This window comes from Protopterus annectens, chromosome 4.part1 (genome assembly GCF_019279795.1).
Source record: "Protopterus annectens isolate FY-2018-M chromosome 4.part1, PAN1.0, whole genome shotgun sequence".
In the NCBI taxonomy this organism is placed as follows: domain Eukaryota; kingdom Metazoa; phylum Chordata; order Ceratodontiformes; family Protopteridae; genus Protopterus; species Protopterus annectens.
Genome location: NC_056734.1, coordinates 88,647,930 through 88,667,736, shown reverse-complemented (window position 1 = coordinate 88,667,736; position 19,807 = coordinate 88,647,930). Strand labels below are relative to the sequence as shown.

At 36.7% G+C, this 19,807-nt stretch overlaps 1 protein-coding gene across 1 annotated transcript in view; it reads right to left on the bottom strand.

Annotated features, from left to right (window-relative positions):
• Positions 1-1,683: 1,683 nt before the first annotated feature.
• The window catches only part of LOC122801177 (calsyntenin-2-like), an 843,582-nt gene continuing 825,458 nt past the window's right edge, over positions 1,684-19,807 (bottom strand). The window contains exon 10 of the mRNA XM_044070740.1: positions 1,684-4,083. Coding sequence (XP_043926675.1) covers positions 3,892-4,083 — 192 coding nt within the window. The 3' untranslated portion in view covers positions 1,684-3,891. The remainder of the gene's footprint in view (positions 4,084-19,807) is intronic.

The following is a 19,807-nucleotide window of genomic DNA, read 5'->3' as shown; positions in this document are numbered from 1 at the left end:
GAGGGACTCTGGGAATTAACAAGGCCATAGTCACTGAGGTAAATCTTCACTGCACATTTGAATGATGATTTTAGGTGAAGCTTGCATGGGGGCATTAGCAATAATTGCAGAGAAGTGTGCATCTACAGATCTGTTGGCATTGGGTCTATAGATCTATTAATAATGATCTGCACTTTTACCAGAAATACTTTTGCAGAGCTACAGGAGAGGTCTGTACCACTGAACCACCTTGCTAGAAGTTAGACATCTAGGGTATCGTAATCCTTTTTGCACCATCCCATGTTGCATCTCTTCTACATTATTAATTAATTCAAGTCAGTTTACTGCATGGATAACTTGAGAGAATGGTAAATAGACAATAGTTCTATTGGAGACTTGCTCCAACTTATGACTGATATATCCATACAAACACATAAACTTGCGTGCAACATTGAAAAGGCCTGTGCAGTCAAAAAGTTTATGCTTAATCTTTGTCAGTGACAGGAGTCATAGATAAAATAATCAATATGAAATATTAGGTTTGTTGTCCCTCTCACTGATTACAGCCATATGGATTCTAAATGCAAATTGACTGTCAGTTGTTAGGCATACAAGTTTGTTAAGGTTACAACTTCGGCTATGAAACTGTAAACATATGATCGACATTTTTGTTAAGACCGAGTTCAGTAGGAGAACTGTCAGTGTACATTAAATGGAATGCAGAACTACACTTAAAAGATGGTAATTAGAATGAAACAGCATACATATTTAAACGGGTCTACTTCATAATGTCAAAAGCCCAGAAGATCGAAGACGACATCGTCAAGATGAAATCAGCGAAAACCCACTTCAGCTAAAGAATGGATTGATGAATATCTTCTCAGGGTAAGTAACCATTAACACCAAATGCCACAAAAATTAAACTGCACCATCCCCAACCCACCCAGGTGGGAGGCTATGCCCCCTACACTCCCCCAACTAAATATACCAACTCTGAGATTTCACTAAAGTTGGGAAAAGGGCAAAATTCACCTTGTTAACCAACAGGTTACTTCCCCTGAGAATACATTCACAAATCGGGTCCTTTACTAAAATTAATCTTTACTGATTTTGTCTTGATGATGTCAATTTCAATCTTCTGGGATTTCAATATTTTCAAGCAGACCAATTTAAACATTATGAGGAAATCCTAATTTCTCTAGCCACATTTGCAAATACTGGAAACTGCTGAAAAACAAATCAGACTTTTGCTACAGAAAAACCAGGCTAAAGCAAGGTTGAGTTGTCTGCATACTGTATCAGCCTAGACACAGCAGAGTATCCTCACACCATTTATGAAAACAGTGAACAGTAAAGTGATCAAGAATGCAGACATGTCTATCACCAGTGGGAAATGTCAGATGAGAGGAACTGGATGTTTCGTCTAACAGACAAGTGTTGAACAGTTCTTTAGTCTTTCTCGGATTCAGATATCATCAAACTGTACTGCCTTCCCTCCCCCAACCAATTTATTTTTCCTGATAGGAGTGCTTTGCAGTTGTTTGCTATTTTGCATTTATATTTCCATTACAGTTTTACAAGTACTACAAATGTTGCTAATCACAGAGCGTTTTGTTGGAAACATAATTCAGAAATTATAAATCTAGATTGCAAAACTCAATCACATTGAAGTTTAATCTATCAATATTGTTAGTTCATCTTCCACAAAACAAAATTCTGTTTTTCTGCATTACAGTATAGTAACATTAATTCTATGAAATTCATAAGCTATACTCCACAGTATGTACATGGATTTTTGAGAAATCCAAATAACTACAGCACTTCAGTGGGACAGGTGCTCCAGATACATTTTATAAGGAAAAGTCAATGTTTGGTTGCCTTGCAATATATAAAATTCACTTTTAATTTTTTGTAGTCATTAGCCGAAATGACATCTGGAGTAATTGAAAACATGCTTAGATTTTCTGTTTTGGCAGGATCACTGCATTTAACACTGCCAAATGAGAAATGCTATTTAGCTTGCTAGTATCCTGGAATTTCACTATGAATACACCCAAGACTCATTTACTTTTGTCTCTGGAATACTACAAAGTATGCTGCCTTAACTGTCAAAAAATATTCTACCAGAATAGGGAAAATAAATTACGTTGGTGACTGTGGTATGCACTTGTTTTTCTGTGTGTGTGTGTGTGTGTGTGTGTGTGTGTGTGTGTGTGTGTGTGTGTGTGTGTGTGTGTGTGTGTCCATGTGTGCATGTCTGTCTACATCTGCTTCCATTTGAGAGGGAGGATAATTGGTACTATTTTTGGATGAACCATACAATTAATACATTCAGGACCAAGAGACAGTTATGTTTATAAATATACAGTAATAACATTTGAGTATCACAGTGCATGTTGATAAAGCTGTGCACACCTGGATGGCTAATTATTTGTCGCAAGAAAAACAAAAAAGAAACAATGCTTTGGAAACTGAGATAATTTTTTAAAATTATGTATCTGTGGAAATTTACTTTATCACTTTGAACTAAAAAGGTAACATTTTCAAATGTAGATATTTTTAAATAACATTCACTTTCAGAGAAAAAAACATTTTCCACATGGCTTATATTGGTGTCATCGGCACATGATGCTACCTTAACTATATTAGTATTTATTTATTTTCTGACTTAATTCAAGGCAAAATAACTAATTTAAAACTATTATTGTAAGAAAGGTAAAGAAATTATTTCTCATATTTCTTCTTCACTGTTACCTTGCTCTCTGTTTTACTCAGCAATATTATTAAATCATATTTTGGGACAAATACATCTGTGATGCTTCTATTATTAAATATATAATAGAAAAGAGTGTAACAATGTAAGATGTCTTAAAAGGCAGGCATAGAATGCAAGTTTAACCAAAGTAGCTGCTCTTTGATAATAAAAGGTTTGTATGTAATACTCAATTATTTTTCTCTACTAATCCATATTCAGGAGGTTATTGACTCAATAACCTTTATTCATCTTCCAAGCATAAGGCAAATTTAAGTATATGATGCTTATAGTGAAGAGTGTTTTACTACAGATTGAGGATAATAGTCGGGCCTGCATACTCAGAGCTATAAAGGTTACGTCTACAAACCATAGTTGAAAGAAATGTAGTCATAACCGGCAGCATGTCACTTTAGGGAACAAACAGGATGCCAGAACTGTATGCTGTTTTCTTTTTTCTTCTTAAGTTGCTTCTCTAAAACAAGAAAAAAGCAGTAGCTGTTGGAGTTTAATTAGTTGCAGCTTTTTGTATTTAAAGACATTGTATGTGCGCAGTTGAATTCATTCTGCACTTTCAAGAAACACTGTGAAATTAGAAATTAATTTAAGGACTTTTCAGACATCTCACTTATCAAAAGTATTATGTTATGTGAATTGTCTGCAAAAGATCATAAATTAAATACAACAATAGCTGAATATATTTATGTTTGTTATCTCATTCATGATGTTACCTTTTGAAATGCTTCTCCAACAGCTTTTCCCATGATCATAAATATAAAGGTCTAACACAGCAGTGAATTTGTAACAGTAGATTCCATCTGGTAACCCAAACACCATATTTGCATTTCAAGGGTTTTTTATATTCTAGGGGACACTCTAGCCTTTCCTTTGCTGTTAAAAATAAATCTGTGCCATTAGGGCATGGATTTATTGACAAGACTGTTTAATTCATCAAATAAAGAAATACATGAGGAGGAGAACAGAAAGTAAGATAAAAGGTGATCCTTAAATTATTGTGACAGTGTATTAGATCAGGCACTATGGCTGCAGTGCCAAATGAGGCTGTAAGCAACTTGTGTCATGTCATTTAACCCATAGTCTTTCATCATACGAATTCTACCACAGGCTGCTATCAAAGCAGTTATATATCTAAAAAAATTCTAGTAGCGAACTGCGGAGTCATCCCATTCTAATTGCTCTCTTCTGGTTACATTATTCTGTTGTTTTAATTTCTCAGCTTCATCTTCACTTTCATCTGAGTCAGCACTTGTTCCATCATCTTCTCCTTCCTCTTCTTCTTCATCTTCCTCATCATCAGACTCAGCTTCATTCTGATGCGGCTGTTCATAATTCTGTAATATCAACAAGTTATATATGTGATATATCTAAGGGCAAAGAGAGTTTATACACAAGAGTTCCCCAAGGTGCTCTTGTGTAAACTAAAGCACAACAAATATATTATAAACTGGGTTATCGTTATTTTATACAGTCTCTTAATAAAATAATTACAAATAAATATGGTACACATGGATGCATTAAAGACTTACGCACCAGCATATATAATTTATGCTACATCCCCATGCAGCTGGTAATATGAAACACATCATTATTTGTAAATTACCTTCTAGAAGTATTTTTCATGAAAATTATTTCCTATGAATAGATGCATGCTATAAAGAAATTATTATAGCAGAAGGATTACTTGGTGAAAAAAAAAACTTCAGTCAAACAGCTCATCTGGTCTTACCTTGCACAGGAAAACTTGATTTTCAATAACTTAACTGTTGCCTGTAACAAGGCATCCTTAGTCTTTTAAAGTATATGAGATAACTCAGAAATCATAGCCTGCTTTAAAGTTAGCTTAATGTATGGATTGAGTCATTAGCTGTGACAATTTCTACTCTACAGTACCTTCACACTTTGTACAACGATCTCTTAGAGCAAAAAATCTGGACAAAGCCATAAATAATGGGGGACAAATGCCTAAACATAGGGACACTTTTAAATATTGCTCTTACAAACTTAGAAAGTTGATAGAATAACACCTTTTGCATTAGCATGAATTTTCTGAGGGGTATGAAGTCTGAAACTCAAACGTCTGTCTTTATTTTCTGACTTCAACCCTCAATGATTTGCCAATGATGTGGCAGAAAAACACAATTTTATGAGAGAGAAACAGATAAAAAATATGAGGCAAAAATCTGGACATTCTGCGAAGCTCTATACAGTTGATAGGTATGATGGATTGCTGCCACCAGTTTCAGAACACAATACAGCAGTCTCAAATACTTTTTTTATTCTATCAACTTTAAACTGCATTTTACATTATATATTTTAAATGGAAATGTTTGTGAAAGCTACCATTGTACTAGTAAGGGAGGGAAGCAGTATTTCATGCAGTTACTTTTGCAAAACTCTTGTATTACTGTTAGGATACATAGTTTCATACATTTACTGATTGCTGCTAGAGCAATCTGGTCACCTGATTAAGCTGTGTTTTTCAAAGCAGCTAATAGCTTTTAGAATGGGAGGTCCTTTAATATGATCACATATATAATTAAATTTAAACTGACAGAGATTGCTGTGAAAGGCTAGAGTTATACTGCAAAGAAAAATGGCCTGCATTGTTGTTTTCATAGATCCTGGAGTCAACACTAACTTCTTCTATATCAAGCCTGCTGAAGAATGCAAAGTCAGTACAATTGTCCTTTCCATGCAATACTTTAGAAAGTCAGTACAAGTTACATATATTCCATTCCTTGGGCAAAAACAAAGGACTCACATACCATAATATGGGCAAATGTTGCCTAGTGACTTTAGAGAAACCATCAACTCCTGACACCTATTAAACTGGTGGAGGCCACTTAAAGTACAACCTGTGATTACTCAAAACAGATCACTACTGTCCTTAAGACATTACCTTAATAAGTGACAGAAGACCCCAAAAGGTTGGGTCATAGAGCCATACTTCTTCACCTTTCTGAAGAATTTGACACCAGTAGTTTTGGCTAACTCCTAGTCAGGCTAGAAGTGGCATCATAAAATGGTTCAACAGTTACTTAAAAGCCAGGACATATGGTTTCAAATGCGGTATGAGCTCCCAATAGGCTTTCAGAACAATAAGAGAGTCCCCTCGAGTTTCATTTCTGACTCTTCTTTTATTCAACATATATGCAAGCTGTTTGCATACACATTGTGGTGACCACTGTGCTGATGGCACAGCCAAACTACAGACTACTGTAATCACTATGAAGCCAGAATAAACTGAAAGAGCTTACAAAACTTAACAGTTTGTTAGAGGATTCCTGCATGATAGTAGACACTGTTAGGAGTAATTTTACTATTTTGTAGTAACAGTGGTCTGATCTCATATGTACTAAACATTACTATTATAACAAAAAATGGAGGAAATCAGGATTGTATATAACAGGTAAAATACTGAGTCATTCTTTTTTGTTTGTTTAAACATGTTTATTATTTTCTACAAGAAAACAACCTTGAAACATATAGTTCAGCTTCGATAAAATTCAATGCTTTCCAAGTAATTCAATCAATGAAAATATCAAATTTACTAGAACACTGCTATTAGTCTATCTCATGATGATGAAGGAAGCTGTACAATTATGGCTAAGAAATAACAATGAGACCAGTATTAATTGAGTATAAACTTATCAGGTCAGAATTTAAAGTTCCACTAATATGAATACCAAGCATAAAGCAGAAAATATTCAATAATAAGGGAACTGTGACAACAGATGAGAATATAGTTTAATTATGGAATTACAAATTAGAATAAAGAACAACACCACCTGAAATAAAGTTTATGATTAAGTATAACAGAGCTAACCCAGAATAATAAAAGTCAATGAAAATGACCATGTGCTTGGGAAACACTAAAAGACAAAATCCATAGAGCCCAGGTCAGTGGAAGCTATAGGCAATTTATACAGAAATGTATCCTCTGAACCTCCGTTCTTAGCAATCTGATGCTCAAAGGAATATATTGTTTTCGGTTTACTATATAAATTTCGAACCGTACTCCGTCGACTGTACTATCGTCAAACACGGAAGTTCGAAAACGGTAATATCGATGTCAAAAAAACAATCTAGGAACGGGTTTTAACATGGGTCGAGGTAGGGGAAATGTTTGTAGTCCGGAATAATACTGAACACCTACCTCGACCCATGTTAAAACCTGTTCCTAGATTGTTTTTTTGACATCGATATTACCATTTTCGAACTTCCGTGTTCGACAATAGTACAGTTGACGGAGTACGGTTCGAAATTTTGATAGTAAACCATTGTTTTCAAAGATTAATCAGCATTCTGCAATAAAAAGGGAAAGTAATTTTCTAGTGCAACAATTAGCCTTCTTGGCAGCTAACATTAAGATAATCAGGGAGTATGATCCCTGACAGGTTGGCAAACAGCCATGTAATACTAATGCCCTTTTCTCTGTTTCATGAAGGGAGAAAAATGGTTCTATTTGATTCCAAAATCTACTCAAAAAGGTGCAGGGGACACTGCATGTCCATAGTGTATGTTCCCATATAAGACTGACATCTAGAGTTTGACATCTCCATAACCTGGTTTCAACTCTGGGAAGAGGTAGATTAAATCAGATGTCAGAAAGACTCTGTGGAAACACTTTCAAGAAAAAAGTGTCCAATTAATAGAGGAGGTTAATGTATGTGGGATTTTCAACGTTCTAGCTATTTCTTCATCAGAAAGCATGGCAGACCTGTCCCCAATAATATAATTGTCTAAAATCTTTTCCAGAGCTATGGATTAATTGAAACAATATTGACTAGATCTCAGATAACCCCTAAAAAAAGCCAATCCCACTCTGGTTGCACAGGAAAAATCTGATAAAGTGGGTAGGAGACCAACTACTCTAAGCAATCTGTATTCTAAAGACAGTCCTATAAAAGAAGAAAGCTGTAAATAATAAATGGAGTGAGATGGGTAACTATTGTATTTTTAAAATAGATTCATATGAGATATTAAAGTTGAGTTAGAGAGCAAATGGGATATTAAAATAGACCTTTCTTCATAACTCTAAAGAGGGGAAGAAGGGACTAATTCTACTGAATCCTGGAAGAGAGGCAAAAGTGGATAAAAGCAGAAACAAGATATTAGATGGGTTAATCTTCCTGAATGTAGAACATACTGTCTAGAAGAGGATATTCAATGACTGACAGGATCAAATATCATTCTTCTTGTCCTGATAGCCCAGGGCTATAGTTAATAGTAATGCCGAGCACTTTCTAGAGCTATCCTTCTTTAAGTATGTATCAGGTGGCCTCAATGGCAGTCTAGGGTATATAGCATGAGATACCCAAGGGGGGATGAACCACTAAGGTAGAGATCTCTGGAACATCTGAAATGCAAAGCTTGATATGCCAGAATCAGACTAGGTCAACAGATATTCCCTGAGTTCTGGAGAACATACTGGATAGCTAAGGAAATACCTAGGAGTGGAAGGGAACTAAAAAAATCTTAAAATTTGTTTACCTCATTTTGTAGCAATAAGAATCTACTCTCAAGACATTTGTAAAGTTTAATTTTCTGTGTGTGTGTGTCTGTGTGTGTGTGTGTGTGTGTGTGTGTGTGTGTGTGTGTGTGTGTGTGTGTGTGTGTGTGTGTGCACATGCATGTGTGTGTGTGTGTGTGTGTGTGCACATGTGTGTGTGTGTGTGTGTGTGTGTGTGTGTGTGTGTGTGTGTGTGTGTGTGTGTGTGTGTGTGTGTGTGTGCACATGCGCATGTGTGTGTGTGTGTGTGTGTGTGTGTGTGTGTGTGTGTGTGTGTGTGTGTGTGTGTGTGTTTGCGTGTGTGTCCTACTCTTACATTACGGTTACTTAGTAAACTTAAATGGCTTATTGCACATTTAAAAGATGACTTGCCTAGTCCACTTTTGGTTCATAGATATTTACATGGCATGAGGTCCCAGTAGACCATTGAGAAAACTTGACCAGTTTCCCAATTACCCCATAGATCAGTCTTGTAAGTGACTTACTCAGAGTTGCACAATAGGCAAACAGAGGCTGTGGGAATCAAATAATCTACTAGTGGAAGTAGCTTATTAATATCTCAGCTGGTCTAGAGAAGCTCATTCAGTCAGGATACATGGAATGAATGGAGAATGTGTTCTTAAGGGACAACTTAAATTGTGGTTTCAAGATTTATCAAATTGATTATATTAGTTGTGGGGTACAGTCCATTATATGGGGGTATGGAAGATTAGCTCCCGCCACATAAAAAATTATCTGTTCTTCTGTTGTTTTTAATTTCTCCAAGTCTTTTGGGTTTCTAATACCATGACAGGAATGGACTCCATTCCTAAGTCAAAGTGCGATTAAAGTTCATGAAATTAGTATTGTTTTACTCTTTGATGTCAGCCAAAAGTGCTCTTCGCAGCACCCGCAATGTGCCCAGTAATGACTCCTTCTGCAATTCGTATGGGGTTACATGGATTGGTAACATATCTAAAAACGATTGTAAATTCGTTTTTGTAAGACCTGTTGCTCCTACTACTATTGGAACTGTATGGGTATCTGTTTTCCGCATGGTTCTCATTTCTGCCTGCAGATCCATGTATTTTATGACTTTGTGTCTCTCTGTACGCAAGACACTGTAGTCACTGGGTGTGGTGATTTCAGTGATCAATGCTACTTTTATCTTCTTTTCTTGGATCACTATATCGTTTTTCTAGCATCTATATTTTTAACTGTTGCTAATGGGTGATCCCATGTGATATAAACTTCATTTTCTATGATATTTTGAGGCTCATGTTTCCATTGTTTTTCAACCACTTCGATACCGTAATGTTTGCACAATCTCCAATGTAACACTCGCCACATTATTATATCTTTCAGTATACAGTCCCTCTGCCATTAGTGCATCACCACCAGCAACAAGGTGTGTGACTGTTTCCAAATCGGTTTTACAAAACCTACATTTGTCTGTTTCTCCAACATGTTCAATGGACTTAGTAAACGAGCATGTATGTAACCCACTATCTTGGGCTGCCAATATTAACCTTTCATTTCTTGATGTAAATTCACCTCTCCTTAACCATTCCTGCATTTGTTCTTGATCAAATGGGGCTCTTCCAAAAGTTTTCTATACTTGCAACTATATTTATGTTGTTTCCACATTTCTTGCCTTCTCATCTGGTCCTTAACCTTATATTCTTTCTTTTGTTTTTTAGCACATTCAGTTGCTGCCTGGTTTTTATCTACTTGCTTAACGTTGATATGCTTCTGCTAAATTAACCAGAGACGTCATCTTATATTTATTCTCCTCATGTTTCAAAACTTTCACTACATTTGGATCTTATGAGGTCAGTAGATATGTGTGGAGTCCCATGATTGCAGATCTATACATGTAATCAATTTCAAGGAGGCCCATCCCTCCTTCGGAACGGGGAATATATAATCTTGGTATACACTGATTTTTATAAATCATTTGGTGAGCATGAAGCGTCCTTCTTCTTTTAATATCCAATCTATCCAACCCTTTTTGGGGATAGTCAATCACTCCAAAACTATAAGTTAGGACAGGAAGAGCAAATTGATTTATACCTTGGATCTTGTTCCTGATATCAATACTGTTTTCAGGATTAATTTAAGTTTTCTAAAGTACTCCTTACTGAGTTTTATTTGCATTTGTTCATGTTTTATTGCTGATCCTTCATCAATTCTCAAATATTTATACACTCCCTCTTGCTCAAGTTCTTTTATATCACATTCTTGTCCCAAACTGATATTTTCTTGGTGCTGCAGTTTTCCTTTTTTAAAGGTTTCTTTTGCACACTTATCAAGACCAAATGACATTCCAATATCATCTGAAAAAGTTTTGACAACCTGAAGCTGTGCTTTCAGTTCTTCATCTGATGAGCTATACAGTTTTAAATCATCAACAAAGAGAAGATGAGATGTCATTAGACTTTGGTGTTTTCTAGGAGTCAAATTGTAGCCATGGCCTAAGCTGTTAAGTAAACAGCTTAATGGATTAATGGCAAGGCAGAATAGCAATGGTGACAGAGAGTCATCCTCGAATATCCCCCTTTGAATTTTTATCCCTAGGATAATAATCTGTCCTTTATCATGGCTTAATTGCAAAGTGGTCTGCCACTGTTTCATGGTTACTGTAATGTAGTCAATCAGTGTAGGGTGTATCTTATACATTTTTAAGCACTCTTTTATCCATGAATGCGGGATACTATCAAATGCTTTTTTGTAGTCAGTCCATGCCATAATTAGATTCTTCCCCTTCTTATAGTTCTCCATTATAACTTTATTTAACAACAAATGATCCTTTGTTCCATATGACTTTCTTTTATTGCCCTTTTGTTCTACTGCCATAATTGAGTTTTCTTCTAAATGACAATAAACTCTGTTGGCGTCAATTCCCGTGTATAGTTTATATGTCGTTGGAAGACAAGTTATTGGTTTATAATTTTTAGGGTAGCTTGCAGGTTCACTCTTAAGTAAGAGCATTGTTTTCCTGTTGTTAACCAGTGTGGTGTAAAACCATATCACATCAGTGGACTGCATGCACTGTCTTTCTCTAATCAGTCTGCTTATTATGATGCATTATCTGTTCTTCCTCTGTATGTGACCTAATGATCTTTATTGTATTTGCTATCCTGACTGGTGAACTGGTCCAGAGACCATTTTCAGCAATTATCCAAGCCAAAAGCAGTCACCATCAAAAAAACTGTGATACTGGATTTCAATGTAGTCAGACTTCAAAATAGTCAGACTTACACAGACACTACATAGAAAGGAGTCATTCCATGTTTTCATCCTACATGGTTTCATAATATACATAGAGCCACAGACACACACACACACACACACACACACACACACACACACACACACACATATATATATATTTGTTTGTTTGCGTCTTTCGGCTTTTCCCGGTTAGGGGTCGCCACAGCGGAACTCCAGTCCGCTAATGATTGCTAGTGGATTTTTACGTACCAGGTTACCAGCCCTAATGCACAACCTTCAACAAAGGCATGCCCCATTCACGTAAGCCTCCACACAGAAGACATTCTAGCTGAGAATCGAACGGGGCAATGTCTTGCTATGAGGCGACAACGCTACCACAGCACCACCACCACAGTATATATATATATATATATATATATATATATATATATATATATATATATATATTTTTTTTTTTTATATATGTGTGTGTGTGTATGTATGCATCATACAAGCAGGCTGACTGATTAGGGAAAGACAGCGCATGCAGTCCATTGATGTGATGAGGTTTTACTAGGCTAAGGTAGGATGCTCATGAATATTTTATAGTAGTTTCACTTTCAAAGATAACGTCTTCAGTGAAGTCAACTTCAATTAAGGCAGCTACAGCCCTATGACAGACTCACTGCTATCTATCAGTTGTATAGGAAAGAAGCAGAAATGGCTCCCTGAATTAATGGCTTTTGAGAAAATTATGTGCCACACCATGTAGTGCATGGAACCCAAGCTCTAGCTGCAATTCCAAAAAACAAATTCTAGCAGGATAATCCATCAAATGTTTTTAATTTGCTGACAATACTGCATGTTGAGACTACTTCTGCCTAACCTTCAGCCATTGCTAGAATAAGTTATCTTGAAAAATCATATTCACGACATGCTTAGAGAAATTGTGCTTGTTGCATGTTACATAGTAAATAAAGAGGAAGACAAAAGGGTAAGTGTGTTATTATTCTTACCTAACTATAGATACCACCTAATATTTAACAACATTATTAATGAATTCAAGGAATCTGAAATAGATTCATATATACTTAAAATCATTAATGTACAAAAATACAGGTGCATTACATACCGTTTTCCTGCCACCTTGTTTCAACCATTGAATTAAACCAGCATGAAATTATGCTGTTTTTAAAACGTAGACCCTTGGCATAATTTTAAAGTCACAGCCTACCTTAAGAATATCCTCTATCCAGCATAGTATGATTCATCTTACCAGACTCTCAGCATTTTAAAATAGGACCCATGCCAAATCAATGACCACAAGCTCCTTCATACTGAGAGAGGGTCCTTAATAAAACATCACTGAACACCTAACTGACAGCATACTGAGTTCTGAAATACTGATTATTAGTCAAATCCTATTAAGGCACTGTCTTACCCTGAATCTATCACTTTCAAATATACTATGGGGTAATACAGCAATGGCTTTTTTACCATTGTGACACCTTACATAATAAAGAGGGGATGCTATTTAGAAATAGGCTAACAGAATCAACTGAAATTCCATGAGATGAATAATTTTTAAATATAAATGGAAATTAACAAAGTAATAATAGCTTTTAGTTCATTAAGCCATATTATATCTCATAGTGCATTTATTTATTTACTTATTTATTTATCATTTGTTAAAATAGTAGGTGGACTGGTCTGTGGACCCCTTCTGGCCTTGACACAGGCCAAGGCAGCCAAAACAAGATGCATATGTTAAAACATACCAGTCAGTTATAAAACACATTGAGGAACCAGATGTAATACAAAAGGAAGACATGTACAAATAGGTTAAAGACAGAAGGAACATTTATACTAAAACATAATGCATAGTGTTGCAATAAAGATAGTATTTATGACTGCGAAGGCATGTGATAAGCACATAACATGGATCATAATAAAGTGAAGTATAAAACAACCATATGCATAGTCAAGAACTAAGATTCTTTGAAAAGCTCTCTTACTCATCACCCATCAAGAAGATAAATTAAAAAGTATGGAGAAAAGTGGGAGAAACGTTATTAAGCATTGCAGATAAGGAGGAGAGATACTCAAGGATTATTCTAAAAGGGGAATATAAGTATAAAGAGCAGGAAAGGGAATTAGCTCTGAACAGAGACAGAAAGTATATTAACCAGTATCGCTGAAACAACTTGTTATGTTTCCTTCAAGCAAGAGAGAATGCAATAACTTCTTGAATGAGACAAGGTTATCTACAAACTTGATCAGGCAGAGAGTTCCAGCAAGCTGGAGCAAATTTAGAGAAGGCTCTCTCACAGATTGCTAGAGTACAGGAAGGACTGGCAAGGAACAGAGAAATGAAATTTCAAAGAGTATTTGGAGGGTTTGATGTGCAATTTAGTGAGCAGTGGAGGACAATATCCTTGTTTAAGAAATGTATACATGAGTATATAAAAGAAGGGAGTAGCCCTGTCAGTTACACTAGCATTATGTGCAGACATATAAAAAGAGATAAAATCATATCATTTAGATAAGCAGTATTTTATATCAAGTGAAGGCTGTGCATTAAAGAAAGACAAGAGTTAATTAAAATATAGGTAAGCCAATATAGACTTTATCAGGTCTAAATTACATTATGTAAAATGATGCTTCATCTCTTGAACTATAGAGTACTAGAACATAGATAACACATGATTTACAGCATTACTGCAGTACAGGTTAAAGCTGCAGTGTCCAAGGCCAAGAATACAGCTTCCATGGGACCTGACAATATCCCTGGCTGTGTTCTACATTAATTATAAAGTGAACTGGCACCACATGTCTGTGCCCTGTTCACTCACAGCCTCACCTCAGGCTTTGTCCCTACTGAATAGCGCACTGCTACAGTCATCCCTCTCCATAAAGGAGGAGCAACTACAGACCCTGGAAATTATCACCCCATTAGCCTGATGAGTCTGATATGTAAGGCTATGGAGTGCATCAACATGGACCTAATTAACAAGGATATAGGGAATCTCCAAATTCTAGATCCCATGCAATTTGGTTTTGTGAAAGGTAGATCACACCTGATCAACCTAGTTGACTTCTTTAAGTCAGTCACCAGAGCTGTGGATGAAGGTAAGGCAGTTCATACAGCCTACCTCGAGCAGGCCAAGGCCTTTGTTAACATTACTTACTCTGGAATTATTGATAAACTCACCAAACTAGGCATCAACCCCTATATCATTAGGTGGGTTGCAAACTGGCTCACAGATAGAGCCCACAGTGTGAACGTAGCAGACTCCAAGTCAGACTGCCAACCAGTCACGAGTGGAGTCCCACAGGGATTGGTCCTGGGTCCTCTCCTGTTTGGCATCTACCTCTCAGAAGTCCAGGCCAACACAGAGGAACTCTGGCTGACCAAGTTCTCAGATGACTGCAAGCTGGGAGCCATTATTAACTCCCCAAGTGATGCAGACATCCTACAGAAAGGCCTCACTGAGACTAATGACTGGTGTCAAAACCATGCCCTTAAGCCTATGCCAAAAAATACATCGTCATCCCCTTCAGGAAAAACTCATTTTTCACTAAATACCACATTGATTGGAGCCCACTGAACACTGAAGGCATTATAAGAGATCTGGGGACACAGGTTGACAGCAACCTCTCCTTTGACCACCACATTGCCACTGTGGTCAGAAAGTCCTTCTATGTGGCACATCTCATTACCAAGGATTTTGCATCCAGGAAGAAAGGGGTCATTATTTCTCTCTACTTTTCCCTCATTAGACCAATCATAGAGTGTAATGCCCCATTTGGCATGTACCTCACTAGACACCTGCAACAGCTGGAGAGGCCACAAAAGTACCTCACAAAGAGGATCCTAGGCCTTAAACACATGTCCTACATGGACAGACCCAAAAAAATCCAGCTATTATCTGTCTCATATCGTCTACTAATAGGTGATCTCTGCTTGACTTGCAAAGCCATATCTGACCCAGCTCTGTTATAAATGCTACAGCTAAAGAAATCCCAATCCCTCTGCACCACATGCTCTAGAGACCTCAACCTCATTACCACAATCAACAGAACATGCGGGATGGACAGGTTCATAACCCAGAGACTGCCCTCTTCAAGGGAAATCTTAATGAGTGGATGGGAAATAATAAATTCAACCTGGGGATCACTCCAGTGGCTCTACTTGATAGAGGGACTGGGAACTAACGTCAGATGCCACAATGCCAGGGCACTTCTATGGCTAGGCTTCTAAAGGCTCCAGGGCCATTAGCCTAGTACACACCTATGAACCTATGAATTACAACAGCACATTGCTTCTCTAAGCAAAAAGGCTCTCAGGCAGTCATTGAATCCCCATATGACTTAGCCATTCTACAGGAAGATTAGTTTGAAATAAATAACTGGTGCCAAAATCATGGACTGAAACTAAATGCCAAAAAATACATTATTGTATTCTTATGGTAGTTATCTACCCCAGAGGACTACAACATTGACAATACAACCCCAAATGTTGACCCAGTTGTTTGGGGTTTGAGAAATTATGTGGACAGTGACCTAACGTTTGACCAACAGAAGTTTATTGTAAAAAGTGCACAGGTTATAAACAAAGGGAATGTGTCTAGATCTAGGGTGTCATTGTCTTCCTTTCCTCAGCCCTCATTATGGCAATCATTCAATATAATGCCCCCTTTGGCGTGTCTCTGTCCAGACACATGCAGTAACTGGAACTCTCACAAAGGTACCTTACTAAAATGATACAATGCCTAAACAATATGTTATAGATGTACTAACTCAAAGCCCTGTCACTAAACTTGGTATCCTACAGATTGCTAAGAGGTTACCTGTGTCTGGCATACAAGGCATCCTCTGACTCATTACTGATGGATTTACTGAACATCAGCAAGTCAAATGGCATCAAAAATACTTAGCCTAGTGATCTAAACCTCTTCCACAGCATCAAAAGAATGGTTTGGAAGGACAGGTATATCTCACAGAGGATACTGCTGCTGAGGAATACACTTCCCATCCACAGAAAACAAAGTTTATCCCTATCCATATTTAAGCACAACTTAGATCTATGGATGTGAAACCAAAAATTTACCTAGGACTACACCATACTACAAATGGCAGAGGCAGCTCCTAAATGCTTTATCTCATGCACAGGTCCCCTAAATTATCTAGGGTATGATCCCACTTATTTTTATTAGGGATAATATATAAATTGACCATGGGATGGGTAAGGCAATCTATAACCTAATGGGATAGGATATTTTGAGCACAGAAAGGGAAACTGGCTAGGCTTAAAATGGCCCACAAGGGCAACTAGCCTAGTACTTACCCATGAACCTATAAACCAAAATAAACCAAGTTAATGCTGACTGTGGCATAAAAGCATTAGTCAAACTTTGCAGTCCTTTCTAAAGAAAACAGAAAATAGTCAATGAACACTGCAATTCACTGGATGAATACAGTTAATGAGGGACTGTTGATCTTGCAAACATCCCTGCAAGAAATAGACAGAACAAAGTATCAGTAGTTTAAGTATGAGGTTACATATAAGTAGTCCAATCCTGGGGTAGACAGGCTGTCAGTCAACATTATCATTAATTATGTAATGGTGCTCAGCTTGGGGAAAAGTCATAAACCAGCAAATGCTACTAAGTGGAATTTGTATTTTTCTGGAACTTGATTTTAGATACAGCACTGATTAAAAAGACTGCTCTGTCTGATGCAGTGCTCTTTCTGATGCAGGATCAAGCTTCCTTGAGAAGGAAATTACAGGCTCTGAAAACCAGATTCATAAAGAGTTCTTAGGTATACAGTTCAATGTGCAATCAAAAAGTCTAGCCCAATTTGCCTTGAGCACTGTCTGCCTGTGTGGCCTGCTCAGAATCACACTGTAGGAATATGAAGGCTAAGGGAATCAAACCCTGAACTATAGGAAGCAGCTTTTTAATAGGCCATAGCCTAAATCTTCTGCACTATCTGACAAATGTATGCTGTCACTGAGAATGCAGCATATTATTGACGTGTTGTTCATAGAACAGTCTGTATTGTTTCACAAACAGGTAAAAAATAGTCTAGACAGAAGGAACTTCGCAGGGTCAATCTGTAGTTCCCCATAGTCTGTTTTTTTTTATCAGATTTGACTGCCAGTTTGATTTACTAAGAACAATTAACTTATTAATGGGAATTCTTTTGAAAGTATAACATTGTCTTAATTGTTCTTGTGAGCAAATCAAGTGTCCAGTGGCAAGTCGCATGCATACAGGTTAGCTCTGATGCTGGCAAGACAGAAAGTAAAGGTTTTACTAAACAAGGTGAGTAGGAGTAGGCTGATAATTATTTTACTGGTAACACTAAAAACATGGTATGGAGTGAGCCTGTGCATGGTTCAGTACAGCTCTGATTATTCTTCTCTGGAGATAGCTGTAAAACAAGAAACTTTTTTTTTTTTTCACACAGAAGATAAGTAGATGATAGGAATAGGCTTTCTGAAAAGGCTATGGGGTTAAATTCTGATAGAATTCAAAGCTGCATGGAACACATATATACTATTTCTTAAATGGGTGGAGAATATAATCTATGGGTCAAGCAAGATCTTTGCCATATCTGTTTACTTATTTACTGCCATCTAATAACTGGGTAAGTGAACTGGTCAAATGACCTTTTTGAGCTGTGACCCAGTCTCCAAGGGAGCAGTAAACAAGATATAACAACAGGAGTCAGTAGTAAAAAGTGACACACATTTAGGATAATTATGTATTGATAACAGAGACAAGTAAATCATAACAGACCTTGAATTAAATTATCTATAGACCATTAGAATTCAGAGACTTTTTCACATTAATAGCTTTCAGACCAGTGATGGTATATGTACATTATTTACAATAATAATTGTAAATGTATGGATTTGATACATTACTTGGAATTTACATTATTTAAATAGGTAAATTGTTGTAGTAATGTTGGTAGAGACAGAAGCTTTTGATATGTGTCGGTGGTAGGGGGTCTTGTTCCTTATCCTGCATCCCTGGAATAGCTATACTCTGCAGCACTCTTAAGACCCTCTTTCAGTTTGGCCTTGAATTCTAATAGAATGTTTTGAGACCTTACCTCTGAGGGTAGGAGAATCCAGGTGGCCACACCAGTTAATAGAGAAATGTATGCCAAAGTCTTATTGCCTGCTCTTAGTATTTATGCCACTATGTTTTATATTAATGGTAATATATATTCATTTTTTAGTGTTGACTGTGGATGCTGCCAGTACCCTTCAAATACTAACTTTCGTGACCCGTATCATCTGGTCTTAGATTCGCTTTTCTGAAAGGTTTCCAAAATATTTTTTATAGAACAGACAGCCCCCCTCCTTTAAGCAATATGTCGCACATGAGGGAGACTTTGATACCCCACCTTTTATATAGCAAACAACTGGGTCACATCAAATTAAGGAAAGGAGGAAAACAGTAATTGAAACTGCACTGAATTGACTTTCAGACTAAGTGAACTGTTTCTCTAACTAAATGGTTAATATGGTTACCATATTACCATATTTATGGAAAGCATTTGCGCTCTGTAGATCATCTGTTCATTTTGGTTAGGTTATGGGAATGACTAATTATATATGCCTGTTACGCAGTTATTGACAATAAGCCTGAAAACTTCAGAAGAAATCTATGACAAAGTTACTATCCTGAATGTTTACAAATATCTACTAGAGACATTAGTTTAATATTTACTTTACAGACCTACTTGCACCTTAGCTATAAAGTAAGTCTTAGTTCTAGTATCAACTTTTGAAATATAACAGCCAGTGAAACTTTGGAAGCAGGCTGATAAAAGTCCTTCAGGGAGCAGACTAATCTGTGCAGTCAGTGAAACAGAGCAAATGGCAACCTTTTATGTAGCAATGTTTATTCATTCCAGACACACAGAAAATGGTGTGTACTTTGGGATAGTGGTTATTTCTTAGTCAGGGTTAAAGATCAAGTGCAAAGGTTTTTTTTTCGCAATTTCTTTTTGTTATAATTATGCACTCAAATTTTTCTTCTCTGAAAATGTGTAATTTTTACTTTAGTTACTTTAGTAAACCTATGTTTATTAAGCTTAACAAACTGTTTTTTCTGTTTACTGTACCCAGAGCAACTGTCCAATTACTTCCTGATTCTATCCATCTCCGCCTTCTGATGATGTATTAGAGAGGTGAAATAGTTCTGTAGTGGGTAGGAACACTTTGTAGTCTGTGGCAGATTTAGTGAAATAACCAACCAGATTATAACACAATCAGTTACTTAGTCAGACAAGAAGTAGTAAATAAACAGAGCTATATTCAAGTGAAAGGT